We start from the raw sequence: 20570 nt of genomic DNA, 5'->3' as shown, positions 1-20570 counted from the left end.
TACAAAAGTTCAAAGCTCTTTTACCTTACCAGCCCTGAACAGGGCCCTTTGCGGGGCATGCCCCAAAGAATTCAGCTCTTTTGCCTGTAAAAAAAATACATACAATACCCCCCCCAACATTACAACCCACCACCCACATACCCCTAATCTAACCCAAACCCCCCTTAAATAAACCTAACACTAAGCCCCTGAAGATCTTCCTTTCTTATCTTCACCATACCAGATTCAGATCCAGAAGAGCTCCTCCGATGTCTTGATCCAAGCCCAAGCGGGGGGCTGAAGATGTCCATGATCCGGCTGAAGTCTTCATCCAAGCGGGAGCTGAAGAGGTCCATGATCCGGCTGAAGTCTTCATCCAAGCGGGAGCTGAAGAGGTCCATGATCCGGCTGAAGTCTTCTATCAACGGCATCTTCAATCTTCTTTCTTCCGGATCCATGTTCATCCCGCCGACGCGGAACATCCATCTTCACCGACGACTTCCTGACGAATGACAGTTCCTTTAAGGGACGTCATCCAAGATGGCGTCCCTCGAATTCCGATTGGCTGATAGGATTCTATCAGCCAATCGGAATTAAGGTAGGAAAATTCTGATTGGCTGATGGAATCAGCCAATTAGAATCAAGTTCAATCCGATTGACTGATCCGATCAGCCAATCAGATTGAGCTCGCATTCTATTGGCTGATCGGAACATCATTGAATCAGCCAATCAGATTGAACTTGATTCTGATTGTACGATTCCATCAGCCAATCAGAATTTTCCTACCTTAATTCCGATTGGCTGATAGAATCCTATCAGCCAATCGGAATTCGAGGGACGCCATCTTGGATGACGTCCCTTAAAGGAACCGTCATTTGTCGGGAAGTCGTCGGTGAAGATGGATGTTCCGCGTTGGCGGGATGAACATGGATCCAGAAGAAAGAAGATTCAAGATGCCGTTGATAGAAGACTTCAGCCGGATCATGGACCTCTTCAGCTCCCGCTTGGATGAAGACTTCAGCCGGATCATGGACATCTTCAGCCCCCCGCTTGGGCTTGGATCAAGACATCGGAGGAGCTCTTCTGGATCGATCGGTGAACCTGGTATGGTGAAGATAAGGTAGGAAGATCTTCAGGGGCTTAGTGTTAGGTTTATTTAAGGGGGGTTTGGGTTAGATTAGGGGTATGTGGGTGGTGGGTTGTAATGTTGGGGGGGGGGCTATTGTATGTGTTTTTTTTACAGACAAAAGAGCTGAATTCTTTGGGGCATGCCCCGCAAAGGGCCCTGTTCAGGGCTGGTTACTTTTGTAATTTAGAATAGGGTAGGGCATTTTTTTATTTTGGGGGTCTTTGTTATTTTATTAGGGGGCTTAGAGTAGGTGTAATTAGTTTAAAATTGTTGTAATATTTTTCTGATGTTTGTAAATATTTTTTTATTTTTTGTAACTTAGTTCTTTTTTATTTTTTGTACTTTAGTTAGTTTATTTCATTGTATTTATTTGTAGATATTGTATTTAATTAATGTATTGATAGTGTAGTGTTAGGTTTAATTGTAGGTAATTGTAGGTATTTTATTTAATTAATTTATTGATAGTGTAGTGTTAGGTTTAATTGTAACTTAGGTTAGGATTTATTTTACAGGTAATTTTGTAATTATTTTAACTATTTTAGCTATTAAATAGTTCTTAACTATTTAATAGCTATTGTACCTGGTTAAAATAAATACAAAGTTACCTGTAAAATAAATATTAATCCTAAAATAGCTACAATATAATTATAATTTATATTGTAGCTATATTAGGATTTATTTTACAGGTAAGTATTTAGCTTTAAATAGGAATAATTTATTTAATAAGAGTTAATTTATTTCGTTAGATTTAAATTATATTTAACTTAGGGGGGTGTTAGTGTTAGGGTTAGACTTAGCTTTAGGGGTTAATACATTTATTAGAATAGCGGTGAGCTCCAGTCGGCAGATTAGGGGTTAATGTTTGAAGTTTGGTGTCGGCGATGTTAGAGAGGGCAGATTAGGGGTTAATACTATTTATTATAGGGTTATTGAGGCGGGAGAGAGGCGGATTAGGGGTTAATAACTTTATTATAATAGCGGTGCGGTCCGCTCGGCAGATTAGGGGTTAATAAGTGTAGGCAGGTGGAGGCGACGTTGGGGACGGCAGATTAGGGGTTAATAAATATAATATAGGGGTCGGCGGTGTTAGGGGCAGCAGATTAGGGGTACAAAGGGATAATGTAAGTAGCGGCGGTTTACGGAGCGGCAGATTAGGGGTTAAAAAAATATGCAGGTGTCAGCGATAGCGGGGGCGGCAGATTAGGGGTTAATAAGTGTAAGGTTAGGGGTGTTTAGACTCGGGGTACATGTTAGAGTGTTAGGTGCAGACGTAGGAAGTGTTTCCCCATAGCAAACAATGGGGCTGCGTTAGGAGCTGAACGCGGCTTTTTTGCAGGTGTTAGGTGTTTTTTTCAGCTCAAACAGCCCCATTGTTTTCTATGGGGGAATCGTGCACAAGCACGTTTTTGAAGCTAGCCGCGTCTGTAAGCACCACTGGTATTGAGAGTTGAAGTTGCGGTAAATATGCTATACGCTCCTTTTTTGGAGCCTAACGCAGCCATTCTGTGAACTCTCAATACCAGCGGTATTTAAAAGGTGCGGCCAGAAAAAAGCCAGCGTAGCTAATGCACCCCTTTGGCCGCAGAACTCTAAATCTAGGCGTATGTTTGCCGGGAACTGTTCTCCGGCGAACTGTTCGTGACATCATTAGTTGTTACTCACTGTATATTTATATGTTGTTACTCACTGTATATTTATATGTTGTTACTCACTGTATATTTATATGTTGTTACTCACTGTATATTTATGTTGTTACTCGCTGTATATTTATATCTTGTTACTGTATATTTATATGTTGTTACTCACTGTATATTTATATGTTGTTACTCACTGTATATTTATATCTTGTTACTCACTGTATATTTATATGCTGTTACTTACTGTATATTTATATATTGTTACTCACTGTATATTTATATGCTGTTACTCACTGTATATTTATATGTTGTTACTCACTGTATATTTATTTGTTGTTACTCACTGTATATTTATATCTTTTTACTCACTCTATATTTATTTCTTGTTACTCACTGTATATTTATATCTTGTTACTCACTGTATATTTATATGTTGTTACTCACTGTAAATTTATATCTTGTCACTCACTGTATATTTATATCTTGTTACTCACTATATATTTATATTTTGTTACTCACTATATTTATATCTTGTTACTCACTCTATATTTATATGTTGTTACTCACTGTATATTTATATCTTGTTACTCACTGTATATGTATATGTTGTTACTCACTGAATATTTATATCTTGTTACTCACTGTATATTTATATGCTGTTACTCACTGTATAATTATATATTGTTACTCACTGTGTATTTATATCTTGTTACTCACTATATATTTATATCTTGTTACTCACTGTATATTTATATGTTGTTACTCACTGTATATTTATATGTTGTTACTCACTGTATATTTATATGTTGTTACTCGCTGTATATTTATATCTTGTTACTGTATATTTATATGTTGTTACTCACTGTATATTTATATGTTGTTACTCGCTGTATATTTATATCTTTTTACTCACTCTATATTTATTTCTTGTTACTCACTGTATATTTATATGTTGTTACTCACTGTATATTTATATGTTGTTACTCGCTGTATATTTATATCTTGTTACTGTATATTTATATGTTGTTACTCACTGTATATTTATATGTTGTTACTCGCTGTATATTTATATCTTGTTACTGTATATGTATATCTTGTTACTCACTGTATATGTATATCTTGTTACTCACTGTATATTTATATGCTGTTACTCACCGTATATTTATATCTTGTTACTCGCTGTATATTTATATCTTGTTACTCACTGTATATTTATTTCTTGTTACTCACTGTATATTTATATGTTGTTACTCACTATATATTTATATCTTGTTACTGACTGTATAATTATATGTTGGTACACACTGTATATTTATATCTTGTTACTCACTTTATATTTATATGTTGTTATTCATTGTATATTTATATGTTGTTACTCACTGTATATTTATATCTTGTTACTCACTGTATATTTAGATCTTGTTACTCACTGTATATTTATATGGTGTTACTCACTGTATATTTATATCTTGTTACTCACTGTATATTTATATGTTGTTACTCACTGTATATTTATATCTTTTTCCTCACTGTATATTTATATCTTGTTACTCACTGTATATTTATATCTTGTTATTCACTGTATATTTATATGTTGTTACTCACTGTATATTTATATCTTGTTACTCACTGTATATTTATATGTTGTTACTCACTGTATATTTAGATCTTGTTACTCACTGTATATGTATATCTTGTTACTCACTGTATATTTATATGTTGTTACTCACTGTATATTTATATCTTGTTACTCTCTGTATATTTATATCTTGTTATTCACTGTATATTTATATGTTGTTACTCACTGTATATTTATATCTTGTTACTCACTGTATATTTATGTTGTTACTCACTGTATATTTATATCTTGTTACTCACTGTATATGTATATGTTGTTACTCACTGTATATTTATATCTTGTTACTCACTGTATATTTATATGTTGTTACTCACTGTATATTTATGTTGTTACTCACTGTATATTTATATCTTGTTACTCACTGTATATTTATATGTTATTACTCACTGTATTTTTATATGTTGTTACTCACTGTATATTTATATGTTGCTACTCACTGTATATTTATATCTTTTTACTCACTGTATATTTATATCTTGTTACTCACTGTATATTTAAATGTTAGTCATATCATTGTTTTTATATATTGCTGCAATATCCACTGATGTTTTATTGCTTGTTTTGGGAACCAGTTATTAAGTAGCTGTGTAACAATGTTTTATTGCTTATTTACAGAATCAGTTATTAAGTAGCTGTGTAACAATTTTATTGCTTGTTTGGGGAATCAGTTTTTAAGTAGCTGTGCAACAATGTTTTATTGCTTGTTTAGAGAACCAGTAATTAAGTAGCTGTGCAACAATGTTTTATTGCTTGTTTAGCGACCCAGTTATTAAGTAGCTGTGCAACAATGTTTTATTGCTTGTTTAAGGGATCAGTTATTAAGTAGCTGTGCAACAATGTTTTATTGCTTGTTTGGGGAATCAGTTATTATGTAGCTGTGCAACAATGTTTTATTGCTTGTTTAGAGAACCAGTTATTAAGTAGCTGTGCAACAATGTTTTATTGCTTGTTTAGAGAACCAGTTATTAACTAGCTGTGCAACAATGTTTTATTGCTTGTTTAGGGAACCAGTTATTAAGTAGCTGTGCAACAATATTTTATTGCTTGTTTAGCGAACCAGTTATTAAGTAGCTGTGCAACAATGTTTTATTGCTTGTTTAGGGAACCAGTTATTAAGTAGCTGTGCAACAATGTTTTATTGCTTGTTTAGGGAACAGTTATTAAGTAGCTGTGCAACAATGTTTTATTGCTTGTTTAGGGAACCAGTTATTAAGTAGCTGTGCAACAATGTTTTATTGCTTGTTTAGGGAACCAGTTATTAAGTAGCTGTGCAACAATATTTTATTGCTTGTTTAGCGAACCAGTTATTAAGTAGCTGTGCAACAATGTTGTATTGCTTGTTTAGGGAACCAGTTATTAAGTAGCTGGGCAACAATGTTTTATTGCTTGTTTAGGGATCAGTTATTAAGTAGCTGTGCAACAATGTTTTATTGCTTGTTTAGGGAACCAGTTATTAAGTAGCTGTGCAACAATGTTTTATTGCTTGTTTAGGGAACCAGTTATTAAGTAGCTGTGCAGCAATGTTTTATTGCTTGTTTAGGGAACCAGTTATTAAGTAGCTGTGCATTAATGTTTTATTGCTTGTTTAGGGAACCAGTTATTAAGTAGCTGTGCAACAATATTTTATTGCTTGTTTAGCGAACCAGTTATTAAGTAGCTGTGCAACAATGTTGTATTGCTTGTTTAGGGAACCAGTTATTAAGTAGCTGTGCAACAATGTTTTATTGCTTGTTTAGGGATCAGTTATTAAGTAGCTGTGCAACAATGTTTTATTGCTTGTTTAGGGAACCAGTTATTAAGTAGCTGTGCAACAATGTTTTATTGCTTGTTTAGGGAACCAGTTATTAAGTAGCTGTGCAGCAATGTTTTATTGCTTGTTTAGGGAACCAGTTATTAAGTAGCTGTGCAACAATGTTTTATTGCTTGTTTAGGGAACCAGTTATTAAGTAGCTGTGCAAAATGACCTGAGAGAAGAGGGGGCCTTCAAGGGCTTAGAAATTAGCATATGAACCTCCTAGGATTAGCTTTCAACTAAGAATACCAAGAGAACAAAGCAAAATTGGAGGTAAAAGTAAATTGGAAAATTGTTTAAAATTACATTCTCTTTCTGAATCATGAGTTTATTTTGGACTAGACTGTCCCTTTAAGTAACTGTGTAACAATGTTTTATTGCTTGTTTTGGTAACCAGTTATTAAATACTTGTGTAACAATGTTATTGATTGGTCAGTGTTCCTTTAAGTTGAGGGACTCTGGCTTAGTCTTTATTCATATTATTAAGTGACTTGTGGAGGCATGAAACGCGTAAGGAGTTTTGTTTGCAACCCTTCCCTATGTTTTAACTATGATAATAAAAGTTCAATTTTACCTTTATTTTTTCAGTGCCTCTGTGTGCAGCTTTTAGACTAAAAGAGGAACACATTTATGTTTCACTAAGCAAATGGAAAGATATATAAATAAATATTGATTTAAATGTTACCATTTAGGGCCTTCACACATTGCATTTTTCCGCCATAGTAACAGCACTTCCTGGGAACCAGACAATCAGCATCACTTCTGCAAATCTTTGTATCCAGATCTTGCATACAAGAAAGATTCTCTACATATGAAGGGCAGAAACCAGGATTCTCTGTGTAGAAAAACAGAGAAAGAGAAACAGAATATGAGAGAGAGAGATAATATGAAGTAATTAGAGAGAGAAAGAGAGAGAGACAGAGGGAGAGAGACAAAGAGAGAGAGAGAGAGAGAAAGAGAGAGACAGAGAGAGAGAATGTGTGTGTGTGAGAGAGAGAGAATGTGAGAGAGAGAGAGAATGTATATGAAAGAGAGAGAGAGAGAATGTGAGAAAGAAAGAGAATTTACAGAATGACACAAATGACAGCTTTTAACTATATTGATAAAAGCTTGTGATACTAAAATGATTAGATTAATAATATCTGGGATAAGCCACAAGGGTCTTTACACACATATTACTGGGAGGCATGAGTTTAACATCAGTAGATAAGACCCCTGTTACAATGCACTATTCTGTTGAAAGTATTGATCACAATATGGAGCAGAGGTGAGACCCACAGTCTGATTTTTCATCTGTAATTAGGGATGGGTGGATCTGTTCTATATTAAAGGGAGAGGGGCTTCAGCTACGTCTTTTTTGGGTCCCTTTGGGTTGTCAGTGCAGCACTGACTTTAAGCTACATACACTCACCCTTATCCCCTATGCCCTGATCAGCACACAACACATTATCTGCCCTAATACATATTCACTACATCACCAGCCCCTTGTATACTGCAGTATATATAGTTCTGCCCATCTGTTCCCTGAGCAAACACAACAGCAAGGTCTCTTTATAACCGCACTTAGCATTAACTGCACCTACTGTACGTACGTGTGACATATTCATTTTATAAAAATAATAAAAAGGCAGCGTCTTATATCTCAGTGCCTGAGACTGACGCTTCTACAGTATATACTCCAACATAAATAATTAGTTAGTTCTCAAATTAATGGTCTAGTTTGATATTTTTTTGTCTTCATATTCATGCAGGAACTTTTATTTTGTGGATTTTTCCCCAGATTATAGCTGATAAAACATGTTTCCCAATCTTAGTCACACTGAGCTACAGGTAAATATGTTTATTAGATGCACAACTCACACCTAATGCTAATAACATACAGCAGTGTGATGTCAGCTAGCAGGCTGGGTTTTCATGCAAGTAGCACACACAGATAATAGTTTATAAAAAAAAACATCACATTGTCAAGTACCTGGCTTTACATCAATGCATTTCATCCCACACTGGTGACAACACTTTTGCTTCCCAGGGCAATCATCATCCTGTTTGCACCGAGGCTCTGGCATAACAACTGGGCACTTTAGAACATCCACAGGACACTGCCATGGCTTTACTGTGATCAAAAAGCAAAAGATTAAATGACTTTTAAATGAATTAAAACTTTTTTACTACTTATTAAGTCTATCTGGAGAGTGAATTATTAGTAATTACTACAAATACCTCACAGGGCTTGTCAATAAATCATAGATCTGTACAGGATCATTAAACTATACAACCTCTGCAGAAGCAGAGAGAAAGGAAGCAGTGGCCCTCTGCTTGTTAACTTGTAGTTGCAGGGTCACACAAGAGACTCTGTGCTCCGAGTGGCATCTGCAGCTTGATAAACAGAGCCCTGTCAGTGCTTCCCATAAGTCATTATAACAGTAGTAGCAATTAAGCAACAGTCTGTCTATAAGTTATATTTGTCACTTACTGCTCACTGTGGCAGTGCACTGGCGTCTGCAGTTAATGAAACAGCATCTCTCGGTCCCGGGGCACTGCTGATCACTGTGACACTCATAAGGCAAGGGCTTGATTGTAGCGCAGGTGCCACAAAAAAAGAACGGGCACTGTCCATTTTTTTCTGTAGGAAAATGTCAGATGTTATATTAAAAATGATCAGGATTATTAAAATAAGAGAATGCTACCTATCTTATATCTACTTATCTGTATATGTCAGTATCTGTCTGTGTATATATGAAAGTTTAAATTCTAATACTAGTTATAAAGGGCATTCTCACCCTTTATACCTACTAGGGGAAGCAGAGAACAAAAAGGGACAAAATAATGCAAAAAAACAGCTCTAATGTGCTAGAGATTTTTATTATTGCACTATTGCTTCCATATAACCTTTCCATTAGTTAAATGTATTGTTAAAATCAGCTTCATAGCAACAATATACTACTGACACAGTGCTAAACTAATGACAACAGGCATATGTGTGTAGCACCAATCACCAGCTAGCTTCTTTCAATCAAGAACACCAAAAGATTAGAGAATAAAGTAAATTGATCACTGAAATCATTTGCCTGCTCTGTCTGAAACATGAAACTTTCATTTTGACTTTACTTTTCTATCAAAAGACTAGTTAAAAAAAAATAGAAAATGACATAGAAAAAGTGTTTTAGCTATTTTTTTAATTGTTAATGAATTATCTAGGACTAGATTACGAGTGGCACAAAGCAAAATGGAGTTTATCACTGCTGTCTGCGCGCGTTTGTTTTTTCACTCATATTCCAAGTTCAAAGTAAACAAGATCAATTGAGCACAATTAAATTTAACGTGCATCGGGGAAATGCGACCTCAGAGCTGTTGTTAACTGTTTAGCGAAACATTTATAATATATATATATACTGTTTAGCGAAACATTTATAATATATATATATACTGTTTAGCGAAACATTTATAATATATATATACTGTTTAGCAAAACATTTATAATATATATATACTGTTTAGCGAAACATTTATAATATATATATATATATATATATTCTGTTTAGCGAAACATTTATAATATATATATATATATATACTGTTTAGCAAAACATTTATAATATATATATACTGTTTAGCGAAACATTTATAATATATATATATATACTGTTTAGCGAAACATTTATAATATATATATACTGTTTAGCGAAACATTTATAATATATATATATTGTTTAGCGAAACATTTATAATATATATATACTGTTTAGCGAAACATTTATAATATATATATATATATATACTGTTTAGCGAAACATTTATAATATATATATACTGTTTAGCGAAACATTTATAATATATATATATACTGTTTAGCGAAACATTTATAATATATATATACTGTTTAGCGAAACATTTATAATATATATATATACTGTTTAGCGAAACATTTATAATATATATATATACTGTTTAGCGAAACATTTATAATATATATACTGTTTAGCGAAACATTTATAATATATATATACTGTTTAGCGAAACATTTATAATATATATATATACTGTTTAGCGAAACATTTATAATATATATATATACTGTTCAGCAAAACATTTATAATATATATATATACTGTTTAGCAAAACATTTATAATATATATATATACTGTTTAGCAAAACATTTATAATATATATATATACTATTTAGCGAAACATTTACAATATATATATATATACTGTTTAGCGAAACATTTATAATATATATATATATATATACTGTTTAGCAAAACATTTATAATATATATATATACTGTTTAGCGAAACATTTATAATATATATATACTGTTCAGCAAAACATTTATAATATATATATATATATATACTGTTCAGCAAAACATTTATAATATATACTGTTTAGCAAAACATTTATAATATATATATATACTGTTTAGCAAAACATTTATAATATATATATATATACTGTTTAGCAAAACATTTATAATATATATATATACTGTTCAGCAAAACATTTATAATATATATATATATATACTGTTTAGCAAAACATTTATAATATATATATACTGTTTAGCGAAACATTTATAATATATATATATATATACTGTTTAGCGAAACATTTATAATATATATATATACTGTTTAGCGAAACATTTATAATATATATATATACTGTTTAGCGAAACATTTATAATATATATATATATATACTGTTTAGCGAAACATTTATAATATATATATACTGTTCAGCAAAACATTTATAATATATATATATACTGTGTAGCGAAACATTTATAATATATATATACTGTTTAGCGAAACATTTATAATATATATATACTGTTCAGCAAAATATTTATAATATATATATATATATATACTGTTTAGCAAAACATTTATAATATATATATATACTGTTTAGCGAAACATTTATAATATATATATACTGTTCAGCAAAACATTTATAATATATATATATATATATACTGTTCAGCAAAACATTTATAATATATACTGTTTAGCAAAACATTTATAATATATATATATACTGTTTAGCAAAACATTTATAATATATATATATATACTGTTTAGCAAAACATTTATAATATATATATATACTGTTCAGCAAAACATTTATAATATATATATATATACTGTTTAGCAAAACATTTATAATATATATATACTGTTTAGCGAAACATTTATAATATATATATATATATACTGTTTAGCGAAACATTTATAATATATATATATACTGTTTAGCGAAACATTTATAATATATATATATACTGTTTAGCGAAACATTTATAATATATATATATATATACTGTTTAGCGAAACATTTATAATATATATATACTGTTCAGCAAAACATTTATAATATATATATATATATATATACTGTGTAGCGAAACATTTATAATATATATATATACTGTTTAGCGAAACATTTATAATATATATACTGTTTAGCGAAACATTTATAATATATATATATATATATATACTGTTTAGCGAAACATTTATAATATATATATATACTGTTCAGCAAAACATTTATAATATATATATACTGTTTAGCGAAACATTTATAATATATATATATATACTGTTTAGCGAAACATTTATAATATATATATATATATATATATACTGTTTAGCGAAACATTTATAATATATATATACTGTTCAGCAAAACATTTATAATATATATATACTGTTTAGCGAATCATTTATAATATATATATATACTGTTTAGCGAAACATTTATAATATATATATATATATATATACTGTTTAGCGAAACATTTATAATATATATATATATATACTGTTTAGCGAAACATTTATAATATATATATACTGTTTAGCGAAACATTTATAATATATATATATACTGTTTAGCGAAACATTTATAATATATATATATACTGTTTAGCGAAACATTTATAATATATATATATACTGTTTAGCGAAACATTTATAATATATATATACTGTTCAGCAAAACATTTATAATATATATATATATAGACATATAAACACAAAAAACATGTGTACACATTTAGACCTTTAGAAGTGCATTTGCGCCCCTTGCAGTTCAGTAGATGAAAACATATAAAATCATATTTATACAATATTTATATTTAATACATTGTTATACTGTGTATTTAATGTAAATATTTCACATTTCACTGTTCTACACATAAAAAGTATTTCTAAATATATATTCCTATATATATATATATATATATATATATATATATATATATATATATATATATATATGTATATATCTATATATAATCATGTATATAAATAGGCATAGATATCTAGTGTATCAAAATACTATCATATATATATATATATATATACTGTATATACGCAAGTCAGGTTATCGGACAAACGAAAACAGTTTAATTTTACCTTGTAATACAAGCACTAACCTACATACGCAAAAAAAACCTTACTTCTAGTGCAGTTAATGCTTGTTAAATAGTGATCCACTTGTAATCTGGCCCATAGTTATTTATTCTCTTTTTAATTGGCATTTTGTGTATGTGATTGTGGATTTCTACAAATGACACCATAACCTATGGAATAAAACTGTATCCTGTCTCTCTTTCGTGTGTCTGTATATCTGTATCTATCCGTCTGTCTATATCTATCTGTCTGTCCGTCTGCCTGCCTCTCTATATCTATCTATCTATCTATCTATCTATCTATCTATCATCTATCTATCTGTCTATATGTATCTGTCTATCTGTCTGCTGTATATCTGTCTGTATGTATCTGTAGAATGTATATCTATCTGTATGTCTGTCTACTGTATATCTATCTGTCTGTATGTATCTGTCTATTTGTCTACTGTATATGTATCTGTCTATCTGTCTACTGTATATCTATCTGTCTGTATGTATCTGTCTACTGTATATGTATCTGTCTGTCTATCTGTCTATCTGTCTACTGTATATGTATCTGTCTACTGTATATGTATCTGTCTGTCAATCTGTCTATCTGTCTACTGTATATGTATCTGTCTATTTGTCTGTCTGTCTACTGTATATCTATCTGTCTGTATGTATCTGTCTACCGTATATCTATCTGTCTGTATGTATCTGTCTACCGTATATCTATCTGTCTGTATGTATCTGTCTACTGAATATCTATATTTCTGTCTATCTGTCTACTGTATATCTATAAGTCTGTCTATCTGTCTCTATCTATATTTACAGCCTCTCCTATACTTACTTTGCAAGGGCGTCACACAGCTCCTTGTGCATCCGTACAAACAGCACTTCTTGTTTCCCGGGCACTGACTGTCTACGCTACATTGTGGCTTTGGTGAAAATGGTAATAGCTTACAAAGTGGGTAGTCCAATTCATTAGGGCAGGAGCCAGGTTTTACAAACGGTTTCGGAATGATGATAAGTTTTTCTGCTAAAAGAAATAAATGTATTTCAGTCACATGTAGTATTCATAATAATAATAATAATCATAATAATATTTATAGTAATAATAATAATAATAATAATAATCATAATAATATTTATAGTAATAATAATAATCATAATAATATTTATAGTTATAATTATAATAATAATAATAATAATAATAATAATAATAATAATCACAATAAGAATAACAGCAATAATATAATAGTAATAATAATCATAATAATAATAATAATCACAATAATATTCATAGTTATAATAATTACAATAATCAAAATAAATAATTACAATAATCACAATAATAATACTCATAATAATCACAATAATAATAGTAATCATAATCATAATAAGAATAGTAATCATAATTATAATCATAACAATAATAATAATAATAATCACCACAATAATAATCATAATAATAATAGCAGTAATAATAATAATCATAATATGTATATATAAAATGCTTCTGTACACGTATACAAAATACTGATAATCTTATCAATTTATATATTTTTTACATTTTTATTATTATTAATAATAATAATAAGGAGGAAACGTTTCTTGTCTTTTGATTTAATCTGTTACACCATAAGCTATATAATCTCTAGCTTTAAACAAGGACAGTGTACAGTAAAAGTGATACAGATAACACACATTTAAGTAATAATCACATACGGCTAGATTACGAGTTTTGCGTTATGAGCGTCTCAGTGCTAACTTGCAAGTTATTGTAACGGCTCACCTCCCTATAGCGCTGCTATTACAGGTTTGCAAAAAAACGGCATTAGCAGGCAATATGGTTGCTTTGAGCTCCATACGGCACACAAATACCAGTGCTGCTTTGAGCTGGTTTTATGTGCTCGTGCACAATTTCCCAATAGACATCAATGGGGATAGCTGGCTAAAAAAAAAGTATAACAACTGCAATAAAGGAACATAAAGCTCCGTAACGCAGCCCCATTGATTCCTATGGGGAAAGAAAAATTTATGTTTACACCTAACACCCTAACATAAACCCGAGTCTAAACACCCCTAATCTGCCGCCCCCGACATCGCCGACAACTACATTACTTATTAATATCTAATCTGCCGCCCCCGACATCGTCGCCACCTACATAAATTTATTAACCCCTAATCTACCACCCCCAACGTCGCCTCTACTGCCCCCGACATCGCAGACAACTACATTACATTTATTAACCCCTAATCTGCCGCCCCCGACATCGCCGACAACTACATTACTTATTAATACCTAATCTGCCACCCCCGACATCGCTGACAGCTACATAAATTTATTAACCCCTAATCTGCCGCCCCCAACGTCGCCTCTGCTGCCACTATACTAAAGTTATTAACCCCTAATCCTCTGGTCTCCCACATCACTAACACTAAATAAATATATTAACCCCTAAACCTAACCCTAAGTCTAACCCTAACCCTAACACCCCTAACTCAAATATAATTAAAATGAATCTAAATAAAAATTACTATCATACCCTAACTAATTCCTATTTAAAACTAAATACTTACCTGTAAAATAAACCCTAAGCTAGCTACAATATAACTAATAGTTACATTGTAGCTATCTTAGGTTTTATTTTTATTTCACAGCTAAGTTTGTATTTATTTTAACTAGGTAGACTAGTTAGTAAATAGTTATTAATTATTTACTAGCTACCTAGTTAAAATAAATACAAATTTACCTGTAAAATAAAACCTAACCTGAGATACACTAAAATTAAATAAATTACATTAATTAAATACAATTAACTAAATTACAAAAAAAATAAACACTAAATTGTACAAAATAAAAAAAGAAATTATCAAATATTTAAACTAATTACACCTAATCTAATAGCCCTATCAAAATAAAAAGTCCCCCCAAAATGAAAAAAAAAAACCCTAGCCTAAAAAACTGCCAATAGCCCTTAAAAGGGCCTTTTGCGGGGCATTGCCCCAAAGAAATCAGCTGTTTTACCTGTAAAAAAAAATGCAAACAACCCCCCTACAGTAAAATCCACCACCCACACAACCAAACCCCTAAATAAAATCCTATATAAAAATCTAAGCTCCCCAATGCCCTGAAAAGGGCATTTGGATGGGCATTGCCCTTAAAAGGGCATGTAGCTCTTTTTCTGTGCCCAATCCCCTAATCTAAAAATAAAACCCACCCAATAAACCCTTAAAAAAACACTAACCCCCGAATATCCACTTACCATTTTTGAAGACCGGACATCCATCCTCATCAAGCCAGGAGAAGTCTTCATCCAAGCGGCAAGAAGTCCTCAACGAAGCTGGGAGAATTATTCATCCAAGCGGCAAGAAGTCGTCCTCCAGGCGGGCAGAAGTCTTCATCCAGACAGCCTCTTGTATCTTCATCCTTCCGACGTGGAGCGGCTCCATCTTCAAGACATCCGGCACGGAGCAACCTCTTCTTTCGACTCCTCTTGAAGAATGAAGGTACCTTTAAATGACGTCATGCAAGATGACGTCCCTTGAATTCCAATTGTCTGATAGAATTCTATTAGCCAATCAGAATTAAAAGTGAAAAAAATCCTATTGGCTGATGCAATCAGCCAATAGGATTGAGCTTCAATCCTATTGGTTGATCGAATCAGCCAATAGGATTGAGGTTGAATTCTATTGGCTGATTGGAACAATTTGAGGGACGCCATCTTGGATGACGTCATCTAAAGGAACCTTCATTGTTCAAGAGGAGTTGAAAAAAGAGGATGCTCCGCGCCAGATGTCTTGAAGATGGAGCCGCTTTGCGTCGTAAGGATGAAGATAGAAGATGCTGTCTGCATGAAGACTTCTGCCCGCCTGGAGGATGACTTCTTGCCACTTGGATGAAGACTTCTCCCGGCTTCGTTGAGGACTTCTGCCCGCTTGGATGAAGACTTCTCCCGGCTGGATGAGGATGGATGTCCGGTCTTCAAAAACTGTAAGTGGATCTTCAGGGGTTAGTGTTATGTTTTATTAAGGGTTTATTGGGTGGGTTTTATTTTTAGATTAGGGATTTGGGCACAGAAAAAGAGCTAAATGCCCTTTTAAGGGCAATGCCCATCAAAATGCCCTTTTCAGGGCAATGGGGAGCTTAGGTTTTTTAGATATGATTTTATTTGGGGGTTTTGGTTGTGTGAGTGGTGGGTTTTACTTTTGGGGGGTTGATTGTATTTTTTTTAACAGGTAAAAGAACTGATTTCTTTGGGGCAAAGGCCCTTTTAAGGGCTATTGGCAGTTTAGTTTAGGCTAGGTTTTTTTTTATTTTGGTTGGGCTTTTTTATTTTGATAGGGCTATTAGATTAGGTGTAATTAATTTAATTGATAATTTCTTTTTTATTTTGTGTAATTTAGTGTTTATTTTTTTGTAATTTTGTTAATTGTATTTAATTAACGTAATGTATTTAATTTTAGTGTAATGTTAGGTGTTAGTGTAACTCAGGTTAGGTTTTATTTTACAGGTAATTTTGTATTTATTTTAACTAGGTAGTTAGTAAATAGTTAATAACTATTTACTAACTAGTCTACCTAGTTAAAATAAATACAAACTTGCCTGTAAAATAAAAATAAACCCTAAGCTAGCTACAGTGTAACTATTAGTTATATTGTAGCTAGCTTAGGGTTTATTTTACAGGTAAGTATTTAGTTTTAAATAGGAATTATTTAGTTAATTATAGTAATTTTTATTTAGATTTATTTTAATTATTTTAAAGTTAGGGGTGTTAGGGTTAGACTTAGGGTTAATGTTAGGTTTAGGGGTTAATAACTTTAGTATAGTGGTGGCGGCGATGTTGGGGGTGGCAGATTAGGTGTTAATAATATTTAGTGTTTGTGAAGCGGGAGTGCGGCGGTTTAGGGGTTACTATGTTTATTATAGTGGCAGCGATGTCCGGAGCGGCAGATTAGGGGTAGTTAATAATTTTATTTTAGTGTTTGTGATGTGGGAGGACCTCGGTTTAGGGGTTAATAGGTAGTTTGGGTGTTAGTGTACTTTTTAACACTTTAGCTATGAGTTTTATGATACAGCTTTGTAGCACAAAACCCATAACTACTAACTTTAGATGGCGGTACGAATCTTGTCAGTATGGGCTGTACCGCTCCCTTTTTGGCCTCCCAGGCAAAACTCTTAATACCGGCGCTATGGAAGTTTTGGCGTTACGGCCAAAAAGGTGTGCAGTGCAGCTATACCTAAAAGACTCGTAATAGAAGCGGTAGTGAAAAAGCAGCGTTATGAGCCATAATGCAAAATTTGTAATCTGTCCGACTGTTATCTTAAATATTCCATATTTAGCTGTTGTTCAAGATTGTGAAAAAACATAATTTATGCAAGAATTTACCTGATAAATTCATTTCTTTCATTTTGGCAAGAGTCCATGAGCTAGTGACGTATGGGATAGCAATACCCAAGATGTGGAACTCCACTCAAGAGTCACTAGAGAGGGAGGGATACAAATAAAAACAGCCATTTTCCACTGAAAAAAATAATCCACAACCCAAAATATAAATTAATTCTCATAAATGTGAGGAAAAAACTTAAATCAAAAGCAGAAAAATCAAACTGAAACCGCTGCCTGAAGAACTTTTCTACCAAAAACTGCTTCCAAAGAAGCAAATACATCAAAATGGTAGAATTTAGTAAATATATGCAAAGAAGACCAAGTCGCCGCTTTGCAAATCTGATCAACTGAAGCTTCATTCTTAAAAGTCCAGGAAGTAGAAACTGATCTAGTAGAATGAGCTGTAATTAACAAATAGACTAGAAGTCTTGCTGAAATCTTTAGTAGCTTCAACATAATAGTTCAAAGATCTCAATACATACAAAGAATGTAAAGATCTCTCAAAAGAATTCTTAGGATTAGGAAACAAGGAAGGAAAAAACAATTTCTCTATTAATATTGTTAGAATTTACAACCTTATTAAAGATTTTAAAAGAAGTCCACAAAACTGCCTTATCCTGATGAATAATCAGAAAAGGAGATTCATAAGACAGAGCGGATAATTCAGAAACTCTTCTAGCAGAAGAGAGAGCCAAAAGAAACAACACTTTCCAAGAAAGTAGTTTAATGTCCACAGAATGCATAGGCTCAAACGGAGGAGCCTGTAAAGCCTTCAAAACAAAATTAAGACTCCAAGGAGTATAGATTTATTTAATGACAGGCTTGATACAGACCAAAGCCTGCACAAAACAATGAATATCAGGAAGTTTAGCAATCTTTCTGTGAAATAAAAAAGAGCAGAAATGTGTCCTTTCAATGAACTTGCAGACAAACCTTTATACAAACCATCCTGAAGAAACTGTAAAATTCTAGGAATTCTAAAAGAATGCCAAGAGAATTTATGAGAAGAACACTATGAAATGTAATTCTTCTAAACTCGATAATAAATCTTTCTATAAACAGATTTATGAACCTGCAACATAGTATTAATCACTGAGTCAGAGAAACCTCTATAACTAAGCACTAAGTGTTCAATTTCCATACCTTCAAATTTAATGATTTGAGATCCTGATGAAAAAACGGACCTTGAGATAGAAGGTCTGGCCTTAATGGAAGTGGACAAGGCTGGCAACTGGACATCCAAACAAGATCCGCATACCAAAACTTGTGAGACCATGCTGGAGCCACCAGCAGCACAAACAATTGCTCCATGATGATTTTGGAGATCACTCTTGGAAGAAGAACTAGAGGCGGGAAAATATAAGCAGGTTGATAACACCAAGGAAGTGTCAATGTATCCACTGCTTCTGCCTGAGGATCCCTGGACCTGGACAGGTACCTGGGAAGTTTTTGTTTAGATGAGGTGCCATCAGATCTATTTCTGGAAGCCACCACATCTGAACAACTTGAGAAAACACATATGGGTGGAGAGACCATTCTCCCGGATGTCCCGCTTCCCAATTGTCTATACCTGGGATATGAACCGCAGAAATTAGACAGGAGCTGGATTTCACCCAAACAAGTATCCAAGATACTTCTTTCATAGCTTGAGGACTGTAAGTCCCACCCTGATGATTGACATATGCCACAGTTGTGATATTGTCTGTCTGAAAACAAATGAACGGTTCTCTCTTCAACAGAGGCCAAAACTGAAGAGCCCTGAGAATCGCACAGTTCCAAAATATTGATTGGTAATCTTGCTTCTTGAGATTTCCAAACCCCTTGTGCTGTCAGAGATCCCCAAACTGCTCCCCAACCTGGAAGACTTGCATCTGTTGTGATCACAATCCAGGTTGGACAAATGAAAGAGGCCCCTAGAATTATACAATGGTGATCTAACCACCAAGTCAGAGAAAGTCGAACATTGGGATTTAAGGACATTAATTGTGATATCCTTGTATAATCCCTGCACCATTGGTTCAGCATACAAAGCTGGAGAGGTCTCATATGAAAACGAGCAAAGGGGATCGCGTCCGATGCTGCAGTCATGAGACCTAAAACTTCCATGCACATAGCTACTGAAGGGAATGACTGAGACTGAAGGTTTCGACAGGCTGCAACCAATTTCAAACGTCTCTTGTCTGTTAGAGACAAAGTCATGGACACTGAATCTTTCTGGAAACCTAAAAAGGTTACCTTTGTCTGAGGAATCAAAGAACTTTTTGGTAAATTGATCCTCCAACCATGTCTTCGAAGAAACAACACTAGTTGATTTGTGTGAGATTCTGCAGAACGCAAAGACTGAGCAAGTACCAAGATGTCATCCAAATAAGGAAACACGGCAACACCCTTCTCTCTGATTACAGAGAGTAGGGCACCTAGAACCTTTGAAAAGATTATTGGAGCTGTCTCTAGGCCAAAAGGAAGATCAACAAATTGGTAATGCTTATCTATAAAAGAGAATCTCAGGAACTGATAGTGATCTGGATGAATCTGAATATGAAGATATGCATCCTGTAAGTCTATTGTGGACATATAATGCTCTTGCTGAACAAAAGGCATA

General features: G+C 32.8%; 1 protein-coding gene across 2 annotated transcripts in view; it reads right to left on the bottom strand.

Annotated features, from left to right (window-relative positions):
• Nucleotides 1-20570, bottom strand: part of LOC128655856 (WAP four-disulfide core domain protein 3-like) — a 114812-nt gene that overhangs the window by 46847 nt on the left and 47395 nt on the right. Inside the window, exons 2-5 of one of the 2 annotated variants that reach the window (XM_053709429.1) lie at nucleotides 13426-13611; nucleotides 8650-8799; nucleotides 8149-8289; nucleotides 6862-7011 (exon numbers count right to left, since the gene is read on the bottom strand). In XM_053709429.1, coding sequence (XP_053565404.1) covers nucleotides 6862-7011; nucleotides 8149-8289; nucleotides 8650-8799; nucleotides 13426-13611 — 627 coding nt within the window. Of the gene's footprint in view, nucleotides 1-6861; nucleotides 7012-8148; nucleotides 8290-8649; nucleotides 8800-13425; nucleotides 13615-20570 lie in introns of both variants that reach the window. The other variant, XM_053709428.1, reaches the window with a different exon arrangement.

The sequence above is a fragment of the Bombina bombina genome, chromosome 4 (genome assembly GCF_027579735.1).
Source record: "Bombina bombina isolate aBomBom1 chromosome 4, aBomBom1.pri, whole genome shotgun sequence".
NCBI lineage: Eukaryota > Metazoa > Chordata > Amphibia > Anura > Bombinatoridae > Bombina > Bombina bombina.
The sequence above is the reverse complement of the archived record's forward strand: the minus strand, read 5'-3'. Positions and strand labels throughout refer to the sequence as shown.